Genomic DNA, 18,498 nt, shown 5'->3' with positions numbered 1-18,498 from the left:
CAGCCGCGCTTCGCACGGCGTCGGGCACTACGTGCCCTCCAAAAAATTTCCAGCACCACTCCCCTAAAAATTCCTGGGGAGACCCCTGAAATATCACAGTCTCAGTAAGTAAAATACTACATAACAGACTATGACTCATTGGGGAGTTAGCAAAAACAAAAGAGAGTAAGTTGTTAAACCTTTCCTAATCTAGCAAATTTGACACTTCTTAGTTTTTATGTCTACCTGTATATGTAAAAAAAACTACCTGATGTCACAATCTGTGTAAGTGAAATCCTAAAAGAGACCATGTGGTGCCATATGCCTCATACATCTTTTAATCTACCAATCTTGACCCCTTGAAATTCTTGAGTTTACCTGTATATGTCACAGTCTGCGAGTGTGATCTCCTTGTCGATGGTAGCCCAGAGCTGCGGGCGCAGGACTGTGTACTTCTCCCCCAGCCCCTAGCCTTTCCTTCCCAATTCCCTCCCCAACTAAAGTTTAATATATTTTCTTATACCAGGGCTCTCCCCAAGCAATGAAGCAAGGGTGCTCCCCCTCTCCCCAAAATTCTAGCTTCTCTCCCAAAATGTTCAAATTTAGGGTTTTTTCTTAGTATTTTCATGAAAATTTGCGGATTTTCTTTTTTCGCTACATCAACCGATTAGGGAGCACCTCTCCCCTAAAAATTTCTGGGGAGACTCCTGTTTCTTATATCATATTATAGTTGTTGTACCTACCTGTATATGTCACAGTCTGCGAGTGTGATCTCCTTGTCGATGGTAGCCCAGAGCTGCGGGCGCAGGACTGTGTACTTCTCCCCCAGCCCCTAGCCTTTCCTTCCCAATTCCCTCCCCAACTAAAGTTTAATATATTTTCTTATACCAGGGCTCTCCCCAAGCAATGAAGCAAGGGTGCTCCCCCTCTCCCCAAAATTCTAGCTTCTCTCCCAAAATGTTCAAATTTAGGGTTTTTTCTTAGTATTTTCATGAAAATTTGCGGATTTTCTTTTTTCGCTACATCAACCGATTAGGGAGCACCTCTCCCCTAAAAATTTCTGGGGAGACTCCTGTTTCTTATATCATATTATAGTTGTTGTACCTACCTGTAAATGTCACAGTCTGCGAGTGTGATCTCCTTGTCGATGGTAGCCCAGAGCTGAGGGCGCAGGACTGTGTACTTCTCCCCCAGCCCCATGGACAGCTGCGTGTCGATGGTGGTCGTCACCCACTGCAGGCTGGGCTCACGGCTGAACTCATGACTCTTAGCATCACTGTGGGGACAGAACGACAACATTACTGTTAAAGTGTTTTTTGTAATACTGTATCTATCTATAGATTGGCAGATGATATGTGTGTGCTAGAAAACATTAAACTACATAATTCAATTCTGATCTATGGTGTAATACATTTCTTTCTTAGTCAATCAATCTACTTATTCACCTGAAATCGTAGTCAGGTGTGAATGAGGTGTTGAGGGTCCCGATCAGGTAGAAGATGGTTTTCCTGCTGTATTGTATTCTACTGTTATGTGCCTAATATGTTTCCCTGCATGTTCCCTGCATGTTCAGCCTTGAGAATAATGAATGATTCTACTACATTCCTTCCCTCACCTGAAATCGTAGTCAGGTGCAAATGACGTGTTGAGCGTCCCGATCAGGTAGAAGATGGTTTTCCTGCTGCAGGTGTCGCAGAGCGGGCCCTCCCCCTCGTCGCTGGTGCTTCTGCTGTACGACGCGGCGCGACTCGGGCTGACCGACATGGTCTGCGGCGGGGAGAGGGCCTGAAGCTCGTTGGGCCCACCTCCTCCCTCCTGGCTCAACATCTTGAACAGACGCTTGTCGTTACCTGCCATCTTGCAGGAGTAGCTCTCCAGTCTGGGATGATGAAAGGAAAGGGAACAGAACTATGTCAGGAAAGGCCATGCAAGACTTGTACACTTTCGGGTACTCCTTCAGAAATGTACTGCAACTTTTTTAATACCAGTAGTGCTAGAGCTACACTCGTACAGGGATTAAAACCTGTTAGTGTTAGCGCAAACCCTGTGATCTAGGTGTAACCAGTGTAGCATCATTTTTACTAGCATGATTCTTGATCAGAACTACGGTAGTCTGTATCAGTACACTGGACAGGCTTTACTGTGTGTGTGTCTAACCGTGTACTTAATCCTCTCATGGAGACAACATTCTACAGCATAACTGGAGCAAAAACCTGGCGTCTGAGTCTGACATTGTTATAGTCTAGTCAGTACTAGTCTACCTTCTTTACAAATTACTGGTTATCATGGTCCCGTCTCTGAAACATCAATATCTGTGGAAAATTTACATCATTCCTGATTAAATATGGATAACCCGAGTGTTCCCATCTGTCCACCTGACCAGGTATGCAGGCAGTTGATGCAAATGGAAACCCGAGCCTCCTCTTTTGTTAGGGATTTACATGGGAACAATGACATCACAGTGTGTAAGCCTTGTTCCTTCCCTGTCTAGTCTGTTCTTTCTTTCTTTGTTCTACGTTTAATGCCCACGATCATGATAATGATCATCCTGACCGTCATACTCATTTTCACCAGAGCGAAGTGAGGAAAGTCATGTAAAGTGCCTTTCCCAAGGGCACAAGGTTGGTGACATGGCTGGATTCAAACCCGGGACCCCTTGGTTTGAGCCGAAATCTGCCGTTATGCCACACGACCCCACTGTTCAACGACTCTCTTCACAATGTGATCACAAATCCACATCTTCAACCAACATTTACAACTAAAGTTCGCTGACATTAACTAGTGGTGGAGAAAATATATAGCCTGTGTTGCTGTGCTATAAATAACGTTCTGTCATCCGATCTCCAAGTAAACGCACGTCACAAGGCAACACACAGCGTCAGGAAACACGTAGAACTAGACTTTACACCAACAACTACACATACCAGACTCCTATAATTAATTTGGGGTTCATACTGTACGAGTACGAGTTACCCTTTGCAAACTGGTTAGACAACTTGTGACAAAAACATGGGCGGTTACTGGTCAAGTCAAGGACGTTGACTGGTATACAAACAAAGCAGGGCTATCTTTGCTCATATTCATAGTTTTTGCCACCGATCCAACGGAAAACAATATATTCTTTGCATATAAAACACATTTTCACAAGAAAGGTGGTTTTTGATGTGCATTTTTTGGGGGGGAAAACGTTTCCAAGCCCCCCTCCCCACATAGAAACGAACAAAGCAAAAATCGCTTCTGTCAAAATTTTTATCTACCTTCCATAGATCCTGCTATCGCCCATCTCCACACACAAAGCCGAGTTCAGGGCCTCAAAGAAAGAGTTCTCCAGAAGCTTCATGGCGTCTTGACGTCCGATTCGTTCAGCAAATACCACAAAAATAATAAGAGTTACTTTAAGGAGCAGTAGTACTGTCTTGAGTAGTTGTCCGGACCGCCTTTTCCTTCTTCAGACAGTCAAAAACTTGAGTTTCCTGTTTTCTGAGCTTAAAACGAGCGGTTACTCGAACACGGCTCGCAACTGCTGAAGTTCTTCCCGCTAAAACTGCTCGGCAGGGCTCTCTGTCCTTTATGTCGCGTCTCCTTGAGGCTTATTCGCGTGGCTATTCTGCAAACGGACGACGAAAACATCGAACAAACGTCCTGTGAGCTGTCAGAAGCTTGCAGATCAGCCGCCATGAACATAACGCCCGCTCCAAAAAACCTCGCCAAAATTGCACCTATTGACCGTCCAGACGGATCCAGACAGTCGGAATGGCCGAACAAGGTCCTTGGGAAACTGCCGGGTGGGAAATGCTGCCCCTGGTCCGCCAAAAATTGCGAAAATGGACGAAAAACTCGGAGCAGAAAAAAATTGCGCCCTTCTTTGTGAACAAACGCAGTAGATTAGGCAGTACCCATGGTGCTTTGCGCATGTGCACCGAGAGGATTGTGGGAAATAAACAGACGACGCTTTAAAAAAGTGACCGGTGTGCTTTTCTCTTTACAGGTGGGAAGTTTTGGAGCGATTTTTGAAAGTTATGGGGGCGTGACGCACGTAAAAATCAGTGAGAGTGTTGTTGGAAGCCTTGAGAATAAGAAAATATGGTGTACGCCTACGTTTTCCCTTGCGTCACGAGTTAATGATGTCATCTAGGCGGGGCTATGCCATGCAAACTCTGACCTATGACTATAAAATGCACTGTGAACCACGCCGCTCTGTTGATTTTGCACAGAAAGTAATCCTTTCCCTCATATTTCAGATGAAAAGAGGAATATGTAAAGAATATTTGGCTTAACCGTTTGTAACCTTTAGCAGTTGACCTTTAACATTGTTTCTTGTAGTTGTAGGGGAAAACCAGCACCTGCCAGAAAGAACTAGCTAAAAGGGGAATCCCCATCATACAAAACGGGCTGCTATGACGTTATTGGAAAGTCCCAGGTTTTGCAGAAGAAGTCCCAGATTCCACTTAAGCTGTCCACATATGAGGAAATGGAAACCATGATCAGCACAGGATCAGGAAGGACAGTCTATTCCTGGTGGTGGTGTACTGGAACTTAAAGTACAGAAGAGTATCATTTTGCAAAGAGACATTCTGTTTGTGGGACTGGACCCCCCTCCCCAAGTCAAGTCACCTGAGTTGTGAAGAACCAACCATGTCACAGGGAACTTTACTGGCATACGCTAGTGCTCAGGTGTACCAGAAAGATGCTTCGCCGGATTCGCAGTGGACGAATGTTGTCGGTGCGGGCAAGGACCAGGCCGCGACGAGTCAGTTGTGCATCTATCGTGATCAGGGTGGACAGTTTAACCTGGTTATACGCGAGGACAAATCAGGGGGACGGGGACAGGTAAGCACACAGGTGTTTTTTTGTTTTTTTTTGCCATCTCTTACAGTAGCTGTAGCATCACTGTGTGTATAACATTTGGTGGTATCACTTGAGCGATTCGGCTAGATGGGCAATGTAAGATTTACGATAAAACACAAAAAAATTCAAGTTTGCCAAGAGATTGTTGTAGTGTAAGAAGCCATGGTGAGCATTGAAGTTATGTTGCTTTCACTTTCGTTAGTAATGGATACCTATATATATGGACGTAAGTCTCTAAACTTTTAAGCAAAGAGAGTTTTAAAGCAAATTGCAATTACTACAATCACTATTTTCTTGTGATTACTTCCTCAAGTTGCAAATGTATAAAGTTAAATGTATAAGTTTTTCTCTGTCATCATGATAACTGGTGCTGCAGCAGACCCAGTGGTGTACGTTGGGTTACATTACTTAGTATGTAGCAAGTGGCAGGACAGAGTTGGATAGAGTAGGCTCAGGTCACCGTATACATATATATGAATGTAATTTAAACAGAGCAGTAGTAGTTTGCTGGGCTAGACCATGTAAGGTAAACAGAATTTGCATTTGCTTTGTAAACTTTGTAACTTTTAGTTACAATCTGATTTTGAACATAATTTTTTTCCTCTTCTTCCCATCTTTCCCTGGTACAGATGATATTTAGCCTGCCTTTACAAGGCCTGTCTTACAACAAGAAGGATCCCACACTTATCGAGCTCACCTTCCACGATGGAACCATGTATACTGCAAAGTTTCTGTCCACTAAAGACTCCAGCATCATGCACACTGTTATCTCTAACTTACTGCACGAAATCAGGAGAGCAGGTAGGAAGTGTGTACATTATACAGTCAGAACAGGTGGTTTGTTACACCGAAGGGTGGTTATACTGGCTACAAAATGTATACAGATACAGAAGCTGGTGTGTTACACCAAAGGGCGGTTCGTTTTGAAGACCTATAGACAATAATAAAAATTACTACTACTCATAGAAACAACTACAGAAATTGGTGTTACTCACCCTTGCTAACATTTAAGTTTCAGTACCATTTGGGCAAAAAAGGGTCTAGTGTAATTACTAGTATAAGGTTTCTGTTTCCCAACTTTTTCTTCCGTAAGTTTTGTTAATGGAGTAGTCCCAGACTCCCCGGAAAAGCCACAACACTGTCATTTCCTGAGTGTGTTGACGTGTTAAGCGCATGTGTCAAATAGAATGCAAGATCTCTTATCCCCCTTAATTTTCTACGTCAACTTGTCCCAACTAGTGTAACTTTATTGTCTCTTGACTTTCCTAAGCTGGAGGGGAACTTTGCACCCGTGGCCTTTGTCATTGCTCTTAAGGTGTAAAGCTGAACTTTGACCTTCTATTGTGCCCTTGGCTATATTACGTTTCACTGTGTGTTGTATGATGGCATCTACGCCAGTGCTGCATATACAGCTGTAGAAGATAGGTTTTTCTATTATAACTGTGCCAGACCAAACATAAATGGGAGCATTAAATGTTACAGGAGGAGGCAGTGCAGCAGCAGCTTCACAACAGAAGGACAGAATAAACACCAAACAGGCCTGGGCAGGTGGGTGGATAGGTGTTACATTAAAGCGTTCTACTGTTTGCCCCACTAATTTTAAGAATTCAACTTCTCTACTTAGAATGCATGTGATGCAAAGAAGATATTGTACATGTGTTATATGAAGTTAAAGTTTCTGCATTCTACATACAGTTTATTGCCATTTGTGTTCTAAATTGCCAATTCCAACATCAACATCAACAGAGAAGCTAGAGCTAAAGTTACATGTAATACTCCAATATCAGGTGTGGAAAGTTGCCCTGCTATGTATATTGCTACCTAACTACTTGATATCACTATAGGAAGCAGATAGAATATGAAATAGTAGGTTAATTTTTTCAGAATCTATAGTTTTTAGAAAGGCTATGGGTAGTGTTGATTAACTTGGTTACTCCGAACCACATTTCATTATAGTGTTGAATAAATAAATGATGAGTTTGGTCTCTGTCATTAATCCTCATATTATTCCTGTACAAAAGACAAGGTTAGGCATTTATGTCACTGCTCACAGGTGGAGCTGTAGGTATCTAATTAGTGACTGGGCTCAAAAACATCATCATCATCATACTTGCAAGCTATATATTCAACATATTCTTCCGTTTGTGTTGAAACAGAAAAGGGAAAGTCCTTAACCCTGCCCACACCTGGCAGATCACCTGAGGTAGATGATGCAGGTGAGTTTTCTGTCTCAGACAGTCTCAATAAATAAATAGACAGTTGTGATCTTATGGATGACCTGATATGGTAGCAATATTTTTGAATTACACATCTTACCTAGATAGGATATCGTAAATGCACGTGACCATATGTGGTGTAGAGAATATTAAACATAGTACACATTGAATACTGAAACATTACATTCTAGCACTAAGTACCAAAAGCGTATGTCTACAGCTTTGAACACCATTTTCTTCTAGATCTCTCTTTTTGAAACACATGGAAACATAACTGCATATTTTCTCCACCATACGTTCAATCAGGACTGCATGACTTAGTTTTGTGACTTGCATCATTCGAAATAGTAATTTTTCTCAGAACCGATCATACCTCTGTGTCCTTGTGTGTTTTCCTCCCCAGAGGCCCTTGCTGTGTCCCTGATGAAGGCAGTAGAAGTAGGAGACAAGTCCTTCGCCATGGAGCTGGCCTCTCAGCTCGCCAACCTCAAACCTAACCTGGATGTCGCTGTTAGGAACAAAACTGGGCCAAAAATAAGGTCAGTCTTTAAAAAAACAACTTGGATGTGCAACCTGTAAACATGTTGATACACCTGTTTGCCCTCCCTTACCCTTGCACATCATGGTGGCAAATAGAGCCTGAAATCGGGTCAGTCTTGGCAAAACCCAAAACATGCTTCAATCTCTCATGCCACCTCGAGTTATCAACCGAGCATTGAGGTGTTCAAACACTTGTTTTTGCCAAGAACTATCCTAAAGTGGAACTCACTAGTTCTGCCACTAGTATAGTACAGTACAGTAATAGTAGGGGCATCATCACTAGATAGCTTTAAACAAATGCTTGATACCTGTAGTTTTAATATGCCAATGTTTTGTAAATTGGTTTACAATTCAGTTGTTTTTAACTGCGAAGAACCAATAAATCCATCTTGAATCTTGAATCTTGAATACAGTTAGATGTACAAAGGTACATGTGCACAGCACAGCAGATGTCCTAACCTCAATGTAAACCTTAAAATAAATATCTCTTTTGCAGCGGATCTATAAGAAATTACCTGAATTGAATGCCATTACAATGTATAAACAAGTCATGTATATTGCCTTCTTTCTTTGTCCTACAGGTTGAGAGTTTCCATAGAAGACAAGGACATGTGTGGGGGACAGTACATGCTGGACGTTCACCCTTCTACAACCATTTACACACTCAAAAGGATGGTGAGGGTCCTTCCTACTACCTGATCCTGGTTTTATTGGTATCAAAATGAAACAATAACAAAATTCCTGTAGAATAAACTTGTATGTACATTGTACATTGGCAGTATACAGAGTCTGATCTTCTTGATTATGTGAAAGTTTCAAATTTAGTCCCCATGCTCTCTTGGAAATCAGCCCAATTTGTTCACATCCATTTCCCGCTGCAGGTCCAGGAAAGGTTGAAGTTCCCCATCCCTGTTCAGCGGTGGGTGATTCAGAAAAGACTGTGTCAGGATGAGTGGACCCTGGCCAGGTGTGGCATTAAGGGGTCAGGACACACGGCGTACCTGTACCTGCTGACCGCGATGTCAGCACAGGTGCAGCGGAATTATCTGGAGCCGCTTGAGGGGGCAGTCGGAGGGGAGGTTACCCAGGGGGCCGTGGGAGGGGCAGCTCTGCAACCACCACTCGGTAAAACCTGTTTACATTCTTAGCCTGTGATTTTTATATTATTCTTATTATTTATTTGTTTCAGGCATCCACTGGCCCATAGATAGACAGTACAGAAACAAAAACTAATGTAAATACATACAGAACACATTCTTAGGTCAAGTAAACCTTTGAGCTAAACACTTTTAGAGGAATTATGAAACAAGTTTGAACTGCCATTTCCAACAAAATAAATTGGACTTACCAAAATTTTCGACTGTACAAGTCCACTTTGTCAAGGAATTAACAGTCCACCACTTCATGATCAGATGACACGCATGACTTGGTGAGCAGTGGATCATAGGTTGCAGAAAGTCTGTGGCAAGATAACACTTTTGGGAGAATACCTACAGTATCTCATGGAAATTCAATGGATTGAAAATTCAATAGAATTGATATGTTGAGAGGTATATACTGTATAAGAGAAATTGGAATTTTTTAACGTGATGCTGATACATCTTACACTGTTGAATATTTTGCCCTACTAGAAGGCCCAGCCAGCATTCCCCCTCGGACGCCAGTTACCCCGGTCACAGTTGCCCCAGCAACACCAGCCCCGCCCAGGATGGGCCTGGCAGACACACAGGCGGTTGTGAACGCAGTGTTGGATCCACAGAGGCCTGCACAACAACAACAACAACAACAACAAGAACATGTCCTGCTGCAAGGGGCTGCAGCAGCTTCATTACAACATCAGCAGCAGGCTGCAGCTAGGGCTTCTCCTGCTGTACAGGTAAGAAAAATTATATGACTTTTGGACAAATGTTGACATGACAACTGTACATATAAAAAATTATATCCGGACTGAGCCCATTTATTTCACTCAATCAATTTCGATGACCTGGACCAGATGGCTGTCACTTTACTGGTGCTGCAGCAGACACCCTGTGGTGTTGGGTTACATTATGTAGCAAGTTGGAGAGGCTGGTTACCATATATGGTACCATACAAGAACTCATAGAGCAGTAGTTTGTGGTGCTAGACCATGTGAAGGTAAACGTTATGCAAATGTTGCCTTTCTAGTTTCACTTCACTCTTCACTCTCTCCCATAGCTTAGTCAACTGACGGGGCAGCATAATGTACATGTATGGCAAAGGTTTTCCACTGCTGACAATCTTCTGCCAGTCTGGCCATCTGGTTTGCTGTTTGATGTGTCCACTCATTTAGTTTAGTTTAGATGATAATAAATTAACCAGGCTGTTCCCCCCAACTACAGGCAGTAGGTTGGTCCTGCCCAGCGTGTACGTACGTGAACCAGCCCACGCGGCCGGGGTGCGAGATCTCTGCGGCACCCCGAGACCCGAGGACTACCGCATCCCGGAGAACTAGCAAAGTAAAACCATTGTGAAAGTATATATTAACCAGGCTGTCCCTCCCTATTCCAGGCGGTTGGTTGGTCCTGCCCTGCGTGTACGTACGTGAACCAGCCCACGCGACCCGGGTGTGAGATTTGCGGCACCCCGAGGCCAGAGGACTACCGAGTCCCGGAGAACTACGTCCCAGACCAGGAGGAGAGGGAACGACTTCGGAAGGAGCAGCAGGCCGAGGAGATGTACCAACAGGTGGGTGGCAGAGACTTACCTTAGATCAGCACGTTGGCAGAATGTACTGCGTCTGTGCAAAATCCAGATCATAACATGCATAGCACTTCAAGTTCTACAGAATGTATCGTTTACAGTCTTTCATATGTTATGTTGGAAAAGATATACACAGACAAAATTCTGATACAACATTGACCAAACATCCAGCAGAAACTCTGGTTTCGCGCAGGTGCAGTATATTCTGTTAGTACATACAGGTAGTTCCTGCTATGCCCAACAGGTGGGTGGGATAAACACAAAACTTAAGACATTTACTAAGTCATGATGTACAATGTAGTGACTTAGGGCCTACTAAAATACATCATACAGTCATTGTATCATTTTACAATTTGAGGGTATACTTAGGTGGGTGGGAGATGTTTGATAAGTGATGGGTGGGTGGGAGAGACTTACATGTACCTTAGACCAGCACATCCGAACGTACTGCACTTGTGCAATATCCAGATTGTAACATACATATGTATGGCACTTCTACAGAATGTAGTTTTCATATATGTTGAGTGAGAAAAGATATACAACGGACAAAAGTCAGATGCAACATTGACCAAACATCCAGCAGGTCCAGTACATTCTGTGCCTATGCTGCCACATCGAGCAGCAAGTTATCATTGCTCTGGTGGGATGGGATAGTTGTCCACAAATGCAAAGTTGCTTGAAGTGATATTAAAGTGATTTAGGGCCTAGCCACATTCATTGTACAGTCATCGTATGATTGCAAACTGAGAGCATTTTTGGGATAGTCATACAAAATACAACAGTCTTGTTCTTACAATAAATTCTTTCTTGGATCATTGTCAGTGGCTGGTTTTGTAACAGCCTTGTTGAAAATCCAAATTGTACCCTGTTGTAAGTAGCCTGGTTGTCAGGCCCCTGAGGCTCCTTGCCCCCACAGTAACCTGTTATCTCCCCCCATACAGGAGGCATTGGGTGGAGAGGACAGTTTACAGTGGGGGCAGGAAGAGCAGCAGGGTCCGACTGCCAGGCTACACCCCACCAACAATGGGCAGCATGGCCCGACTGCCAGGCTACACCCCACCAACAATGGGCAGCCCCGAGTGCCTGTAGTACTCGCTTACGATGAACCAGATGAAGATGAAGAAAGTTTGTAGTTTGGACAAGAATGAAGGATTCAGAATCATCTGGCGGAAATTCACGAAGTACGCAAAAAAGGACAACTTAGTGTAGAACTCTGTTACAATGAACCTGGCAAAGATGAGAGTTGTAGTTGGGAGAAGAACGAAGGATTCAGGACTAGAACCATCTGGTGAAAATTCACCCACTGCCAGGCAGTGACTGTACACAAAAACAGGCAGCCTCGTATAGAACTCACATCTGATGAACAGATTAAGATTAGAGTTTGTAGAAGGAAGACAATCAAAGACTTCAGGATGAGAACCTGATGAAAATTCACTCAGGCACTGACTGTACATGAAAACAGGCATCCCTTAAAAGGGTTTCGGTGGAAGACCACTAGTACCGAGTTCCTCTTGTTGCATCTGTATCTGTATAGCTGGTATGACCGCCCTTCGGCATAACGCACCAGCAATCGCATATGATAAAGTGGACCAAAATGAAAGTTCATAGCTTAGTAGAGAACATGTGATCATATTTCACAGTCAAGTAAAACTGCATCCGAAAAATTGCCACCATGCACTAAATGCAACAGCTTCATGCTTGAAGAGCCAAACAGGTAGCCAAATTTTGTACGCAATAGCAAACATTAGCCAGCATTTGCAATGACACCATTCCATGAAATGACTGTATGATTTATACTTGGTGGAACATTACATAGTAAGTAGTACATACTGATATCTAGCCAAAATGGTGAATGCATGTATGTTATATATTAACATTCTTTCACTCCTGTTCCACGTAGATTCTTAAACTTGTGGTCAGTCTGGATTTCCATAATTTTCAGTTTTTTCTTTCATTAATGAAAGAATGCGACCAGTCTATTTTTATTGTAATAAACAGTATTCTAGTGAAGCACTGTTGCAAAAAGATACTATGCTGCAAGATTATTACAATAAAACATTCAAAGTAACATTTGTTGTTTGTGAAATCCCCTATGATACACATTTCTAAGTTGGTACTACCAGTACAAAGGCTCGGAACAACGAAACAAGAAAGGAGATGCACCAACTCTGCATGCCATCAAGAGCAGGAGTTCTTGGTGCATGGTTACCTCACAGCAGGGGGCTAGTCCACTGGTAGTGGTGTGCGTTTTCTCAAATGCTAAGTAGAGAAAGCATTTTTTAAAGTCTTTGGTATGACTCGGCCGGGGATCGAACTCAAGACCTAACGAATGCAAGGCGAGCACTCTACCCACTTGGCCAATGTACGTTTTTTTGTCATATGCACGTTTGTTACATGGTACACGTGATAAAGAAAATTATTACCATTAGACTGAGCTGCGTCGGAGGGAAGCCAACCTTCAAGAGTTGATGATGGCAGAACAACAGTTCCTGGTTCCGAACACGCCGGAGTTTGATTTTTATAGTTTTAGGGTTCTACCCTTTTTTTTGGGCTTTTTATCGTAAGTATTTCCTGTTTATCTCTAGGCTGAGCTGCGACGAAGAGAAGCCAACCTACAGGAGCTGATGATGGCAGAACAACAGTTCCTGGTGCTCAGCACATTTGACTTTCATAGTTTTAGGGTTCTGGAATTTTTATTGTAAGTATTTCCTGTTTATCTCTAGGCTGAGCTGCGACGAAGAGAAGCCAACCTTCAGGAGTTGATGATGGCAGAGCAGCAGTTCCTGGTGCATGGTTACCCTACCATTGTAACCATGATAAAGATTGATGAAGAAAATCATAATTACAATATATTAATCTCTAGGCTGAACTGCATTGAAGAGAAGCCAATCTTCAGGAGTTGGCAGAACAACAGTTCCTGGTGCCCCAAAAGTTCGAGTTTTTACTTTTTTATTTAGTTTTTACGTTTTTATTGTAAGTGGGCCTGTTTATATTCAGGCTGAGCTGCGTCGGAGAGAAGCCAACCTTCAAGAGTTGCTGATGGCAGAGCAGCAGTTCCTGGTGCCGAACACGCTGGAGTTTGAGTGTGCGATCTGCTTCATGGATGTGGAGCCTGGGGAGGGCGTGGTGCTGAGGGACTGTCTACACTCCTTCTGCAGGTGTGTGTGTGTGTGTGTGTGTATGTGAATGTGTGTGTTTGTGTGTGTGTGTTTGTGTGCACGTGTGTGTGTGAGTGTGTGTGTCAATGTGTGTGTGTGTGTGCATGTGTGTGTGTGTGTGTGTGTGTGTGTGTGCGCGCGTGTGCATGTGCGCATGGATGTAGAGCCGGGGGAGGGTGTGGTGCTGAGGGACTGTCTACACTCCTTCTGCAGGTTGTGTGTGTGTGTGTGTGTGTGTGTGTGTGTGTGTGTGTGTGTGTGTGTGTGTGTGTGTGTGTGTGTGTGTGTGTGTGTGTGTGTGTGTGTGTGTGTGTGAGTGTGTGTGTGTGGTAGTGTGTGTGTGAGTGTGTGTGTGTGAGTGTGTGTGTGGTAGTGTGAGTGTGTGTGCATGTGTGCATATGTGTGTGTGCGTTTGTGAGTGTGTGTGTGTGTGTGTGTGTGTGACTTTGTGTCTTGTGTTACATACATGTATGATTTTGGCATCTCATAGTCTAGTGCGAGGGCTGGAGTGTGTGTGTGTGCGTGTGCATGTGTGTGTGTGTGTGAGTGTGTGTGTTGTGCATGCGCGTGTGTGTGTGCATGTGTGTGTGCATGTGTTCGTATGTTATAACATATGTTACTGTATGTCCCACAGAGAGTGCCTCCGTCAGCACATAGTCTCATGTGAAGAGGCGGATGTGAAGTGTCCGTTTGTTGACGATGATTACTCCTGCCCCGCCATGCTACAGGACAGGGAGATCAGGGCGGTAAGTTCCCTCTTAATTTGCTATGGCTAATTGCAAGGGAACACACATACGTTACAGAATAAGGGGGGACTTTTTCATTGGAGGCAGTGACTGATGAAATGATGAAATGACCACCCCAAAGCTCGGATCAACAGACTGTATAACTCTTTCCTCAATTACACTATTCCTGTGTACAACAGTCAAATGCAAATGAGTCCTAGTGTTTTTGTGTTCATGTCCAGTAAATGAATAAACTTGAAACTTGAGATTGTTTGGTCTTCCCCAGCTGCTAAGTCCTGATGAGTACCAGCGATATCAGGAGAGGGGTCTGGCCATAGCTGAGGGGCAGGCGCGCGACGCCTTCCACTGCAAGACGGCCGACTGCCGAGGGTTTGTTTGTTTTTGTTTGTTTATTTTTATTTGCACATACATCTCTGACGTTTTGATGTCTGACACCTTCCTCAGAGCTTCTGACTGGAGTTCTGCTTCTTGCCGCTATACAAGTATGTATAACGCAATCTCAAACATATTGTTGAGAAGCAGAACTCCAGTCAGAAGCTCTGAAGAAGGTGTCTGATAGACACCGAAACGTCAGCAAGGTACGAATAATTGGGTGTGTAGAAGAAAACCCTCACATCCTACACTTTACCAACCTGTCCAAACTTTTGCTTCCTGGGATTTCCAGTTACTCTAACCCTAACTAAAAGAGGGCGTTACGACAGAACGAGCCAGCAAACCTAAGCTCATTTTTTTAATGATGAAACCATTTTTGGGAATCAGGTTCTGCTTCTACGAGGACCTGAGTAACGACTTCTTCTGCCCGGTGTGCGGTCGGCGTAACTGCCTGACGTGCAAGGCAATCCACGACAACATGACGTGCCGGGAGTACCAGGACGACCTGCGCAGGAGGGCAGACAACGACGAGGCCGCGCAGCAGACCATGGCCATGCTCGAGGTGAGGTTTGATTTGATTTTTTATATGCCTTATTGAAAAATGTGTTGATACTGTAAAAACACATTATGTTCGTGGTAGCAAAAGTTTGCAGTCTGAGAAAAATGGGCATGTTCGCAGAACTATATGTTCGCGGCGGCAGAAGGTGCACCATAAAGAAAGTCTGCGAATTATTCGTTCACGATAATGATGATTTTGCCATACAGAAATGACGGTGAAAACCGTGAATATAAAAGTACATTTTTGTACCATGGAAAAATTGTGTTTAACAGTATTGTCCAGATCAAACATGTAAAGAAAATATTTTCATTTTTCTCATTTTTCTTTTTCCTGCCATACAGAACATGGTTCAGCAGGGGGAGGCGATGCACTGCCCACAGTGTGACATCATCGTGCAGAAGAAGGAAGGCTGTGATTGGATACGCTGCTCGATGTGCCGGACAGAAATCTGCTGGGTCACCAAGGCCAGGAGATGGGGGCCAGGGGTGGGTTTTTCTTTTGTTTGTTTCGCAACACTAGTAAACTGCCTTCAAGCATAACACACCAGTTTTGTACAGTACCGTTAGGTACAAGGTACAAGACCAGACTGTAACTCACATCAGGAAGGATCCCTTCTCTTTTCATTAAGTGTGGTGGGATCTCCTCAAATACGGGACCTCTAGCTTCATGTCATGTTTTCACCTGAGACAAGTGAGGAAACAGCAGCTGCTGTAAAGTGTCTCTACCATTGTAAGGACACAAGACTGCTGCCTACTGGGGATTTAAAACTACTCCGGTAGAACATTTACATGACTCTACATGACTCACGGTACATGTATGACAGCAGTCTTTAATACTCACCAACAACAATCTTAATCACCAATTAACTTGCTACCTCATTTTTCTCGAAATGAATGACGGAATTATAGAAGGAATTAGATTGCAATGATTTTGTTTGGTTAGGTTTTGTCCACATACAAGTGAACAGTCTGTGAGTGGACTGTAGTTAGTACAGATGATGATGATAATGGTGTTTGTGCCTTTCCCCAGGGTCCAGGAGACATCAGTGGAGGCTGCCGGTGCAGGGTGGGGGGACAGAAGTGCCACCCAGAGTGCAGGAACTGTCACTAACAACACACCTGCTGGAAACTGTTTAGAGATGCGTAAGGCCAGGGCTCTCTCTCCAGCTTTTATACGAACAAATGCTTTTCGTTCAGTATTGGTTGCTTAAATTATGTTGTAGAGTACTTTTAAAAAATCATTCATTCATTCATTCATTCATTCATTCATTCATTCATTCATTCATTCATTCATTCATTCATTCATTCATTCATTCATTTATAATGTCTAGTATTGTAAAATTTCTGTTGTTCTGTATATTGTAGTTATATTGGATGATTCGTTGTTTGTTTATAATGTTGTACAAATTTAGAGTCATTCTTTCTAAAAAGATATTATTACATTTATCTTTGTCCTTTCAGATTGACATAATTAAGTTCAATGTTCAGTGCCAAAGACACAAGGTCTCTGGTGGGGTTTTGGGGCGTACTCTCCATCACAATTTGAAATAGGCTAACTCTGGAAGGCTATCTGCTGCATTTCGATGGCTAAATCTCCAATGGCTTTATCTTACTTCTGCTGAAATGATTCGGATTATGAAGCTTTTGACGCTCGCTTGTACTGCCTTCTGAAGCTGCTCACAGACAGTACACCAGAGTGAAAAAGAATGACATCAAATTCCTCAGACAACTTGTTCGACCAAGGTGTCACAGGACTGTCAATATGTCCACGGCACCAAGGTGCATTCTGATTGAGGGTGAAGCCAGGATGGGAAAGATAACGCTTCAGAACATATGGACACTGGGAGGTGAGACAATACTGGAACAGCATGATGTCAAAACAACTGAAGATGTTGATGATGCACTTGTATAAGTACAGTATAAGAGTGATCCTAGATCCTGTGTGCTCTTCCTCTTAGATGGTTATGATGAGCCTTGCAAGTTGCAACCAGACGGGCCATTGCCAAACTGCTAAAAGAGTTCCTCAAGTTGAAGCTGGTGAAATTGAAGTCTTTAATGTCGTTCAAAATATTAATTTAAAAAGTGATGTTTCCGCAGTGTTATTGTGGAGACTATAGTAAATTCCTTTTAACGACTTTGTTAACATCATGTTGATCTGACTCCAGGAAGTGAGGGCCTTAGGAGAATATTCCTTTTTTTTTAAATTAAAAAACCTATAAACATGATATAGTGCTTGGCAAGTGTGTGATGTTTTTTTTATTGTTTTTTTTTTTTTTTGCTTTATGGTTCCATACGGGCAGCAGTTTAGGATAAGTAAATAAAATTGGTGTAGTTATAGAAAACATTGTTTCAAGTAAACTGATAAACTGATGGTACATGTAACTTACATGTAGCGCATAGATTTGACTGTTGGGGCCCATTTATATGATAGACCTGTGCCTTGTCCAGCTAACTCCTGATACAAGTCTAGCTCCTGTACATAATATGTAAATTCAGTATGATTTTGTCATATGATGACATGTTGAAATCTTTATTTTGTCTGTGAGACAATTTTTTTATTGGCCTTAATTAAGTAAGTGATGGTGCACTGCCTGGATGTTAGATTTAAGAAATGACAGATTGTACATGTAGTTCTGCTGTTCCTTACTGACTTGTGAAAAATCAACACGAAAGTTATATATCCAAGATAGAATATATGTGATCTGTGCAAAGAATTTCTTTTTCTGATACATTGTACATACATCAAATTCTTGAAGCTAACAACTTAAATTCTCAATATATTGAAACAGTGAAGAAATTCATTTTTTTAATGTAAGGCCATGTTGATTTGATTATATGGATGACATCTGCGCGCGCATGAATTTTCGGCCGTTTCCAAAAAAAAAAAAGTTTTCAACCATACTGTAAATCATACAAAACAGTTGCAAAATGAACAAATTTATACCGTAAGTTGCAAAAAAATATTTGAAAACGATACCAATGTCGTAGAATGCCAAAATCAAACAAAAAAAGACGAAAATGTAAAGAAATGGATTTGAAGAGTAGATTATTCGCCAAACGATACTCTGTGCCCTTTGTTCAACCTTCATGACCACGTAGATTTCATAATGAAAGCTAACTTTTTTTTTTGCAAAACTTTTTTTTTATTCGCACGCGCGCATCAGTTTTGGGGTTCCCAGAGGATGTCATCCATAATATAATCAAATCAACATGGCCTAACATCAAAGTAGAGCTAAATGCCTATCAGATTTTTGTTTAGGTTCTATCAGAACGTCCTTACTGAAATGTATATTAAATATAATTGGTAAATGATTGGTAAATGTTTTGTTTAATGTGCGTTTATAATTATATACATATTAT

The 18,498-nt window shown here is 42.5% G+C and overlaps 2 protein-coding genes across 2 annotated transcripts in view; one reads left to right on the top strand and one right to left on the bottom strand.

Annotated features, from left to right (window-relative positions):
- Nucleotides 1-3,873, bottom strand: part of LOC109479369 (repressor of RNA polymerase III transcription MAF1 homolog) — an 18,128-nt gene extending 14,255 nt beyond the window's left edge. Inside the window, exons 1-3 of the mRNA XM_019781325.1 lie at nt 3,237-3,873; nt 1,595-1,858; nt 1,088-1,255 (exon numbers count right to left, since the gene is read on the bottom strand). Coding sequence (XP_019636884.1) covers nt 1,088-1,255; nt 1,595-1,858; nt 3,237-3,319 — 515 coding nt within the window. The 5' untranslated portion in view covers nt 3,320-3,873. The remainder of the gene's footprint in view (nt 1-1,087; nt 1,256-1,594; nt 1,859-3,236) is intronic.
- Nucleotides 3,874-4,359: 486 nt separating this feature from the next.
- Nucleotides 4,360-18,001, top strand: LOC109479372 (ranBP-type and C3HC4-type zinc finger-containing protein 1-like). Its single transcript, XM_019781330.1, has 15 exons — nt 4,360-4,809; nt 5,457-5,628; nt 6,310-6,375; nt 6,984-7,043; nt 7,447-7,582; nt 8,165-8,258; nt 8,465-8,708; nt 9,215-9,459; nt 10,113-10,289; nt 13,302-13,462; nt 14,097-14,208; nt 14,474-14,577; nt 14,968-15,142; nt 15,481-15,624; nt 16,169-18,001. The coding sequence occupies exons 1-15, from the start codon at nt 4,615-4,617 to the stop codon at nt 16,247-16,249; spliced, it is 2,166 nt and encodes a 721-aa protein (XP_019636889.1). The 5' UTR covers nt 4,360-4,614; the 3' UTR covers nt 16,250-18,001.
- The last annotated feature ends 497 nt before the right edge of the window (nt 18,002-18,498 follow it).

The sequence above is a fragment of the Branchiostoma belcheri genome, unplaced genomic scaffold (genome assembly GCF_001625305.1).
Source record: "Branchiostoma belcheri isolate BF01 breed outbred unplaced genomic scaffold, Haploidv18h27 scaffold48, whole genome shotgun sequence".
Lineage (NCBI taxonomy): Eukaryota > Metazoa > Chordata > Leptocardii > Amphioxiformes > Branchiostomatidae > Branchiostoma > Branchiostoma belcheri.
The sequence above is the reverse complement of the archived record's forward strand: the minus strand, read 5'-3'. Positions and strand labels throughout refer to the sequence as shown.

Bases quoted from the DNA above. Each gene is read 5' to 3' on its own strand.
- LOC109479372 (XM_019781330.1), top strand. From the start codon at position 4,615: ATGTCACAGGGAACTTTACTGGCATACGCTAGTGCTCAGGTGTACCAG. The intron at 7,044-7,446 runs GTGAGTTTTCTG...TTTCCTCCCCAG, and splicing joins ACCTGAGGTAGATGATGCAG to AGGCCCTTGCTGTGTCCCTG. The intron at 8,709-9,214 runs GTAAAACCTGTT...TTGCCCTACTAG, and splicing joins AGCTCTGCAACCACCACTCG to AAGGCCCAGCCAGCATTCCC.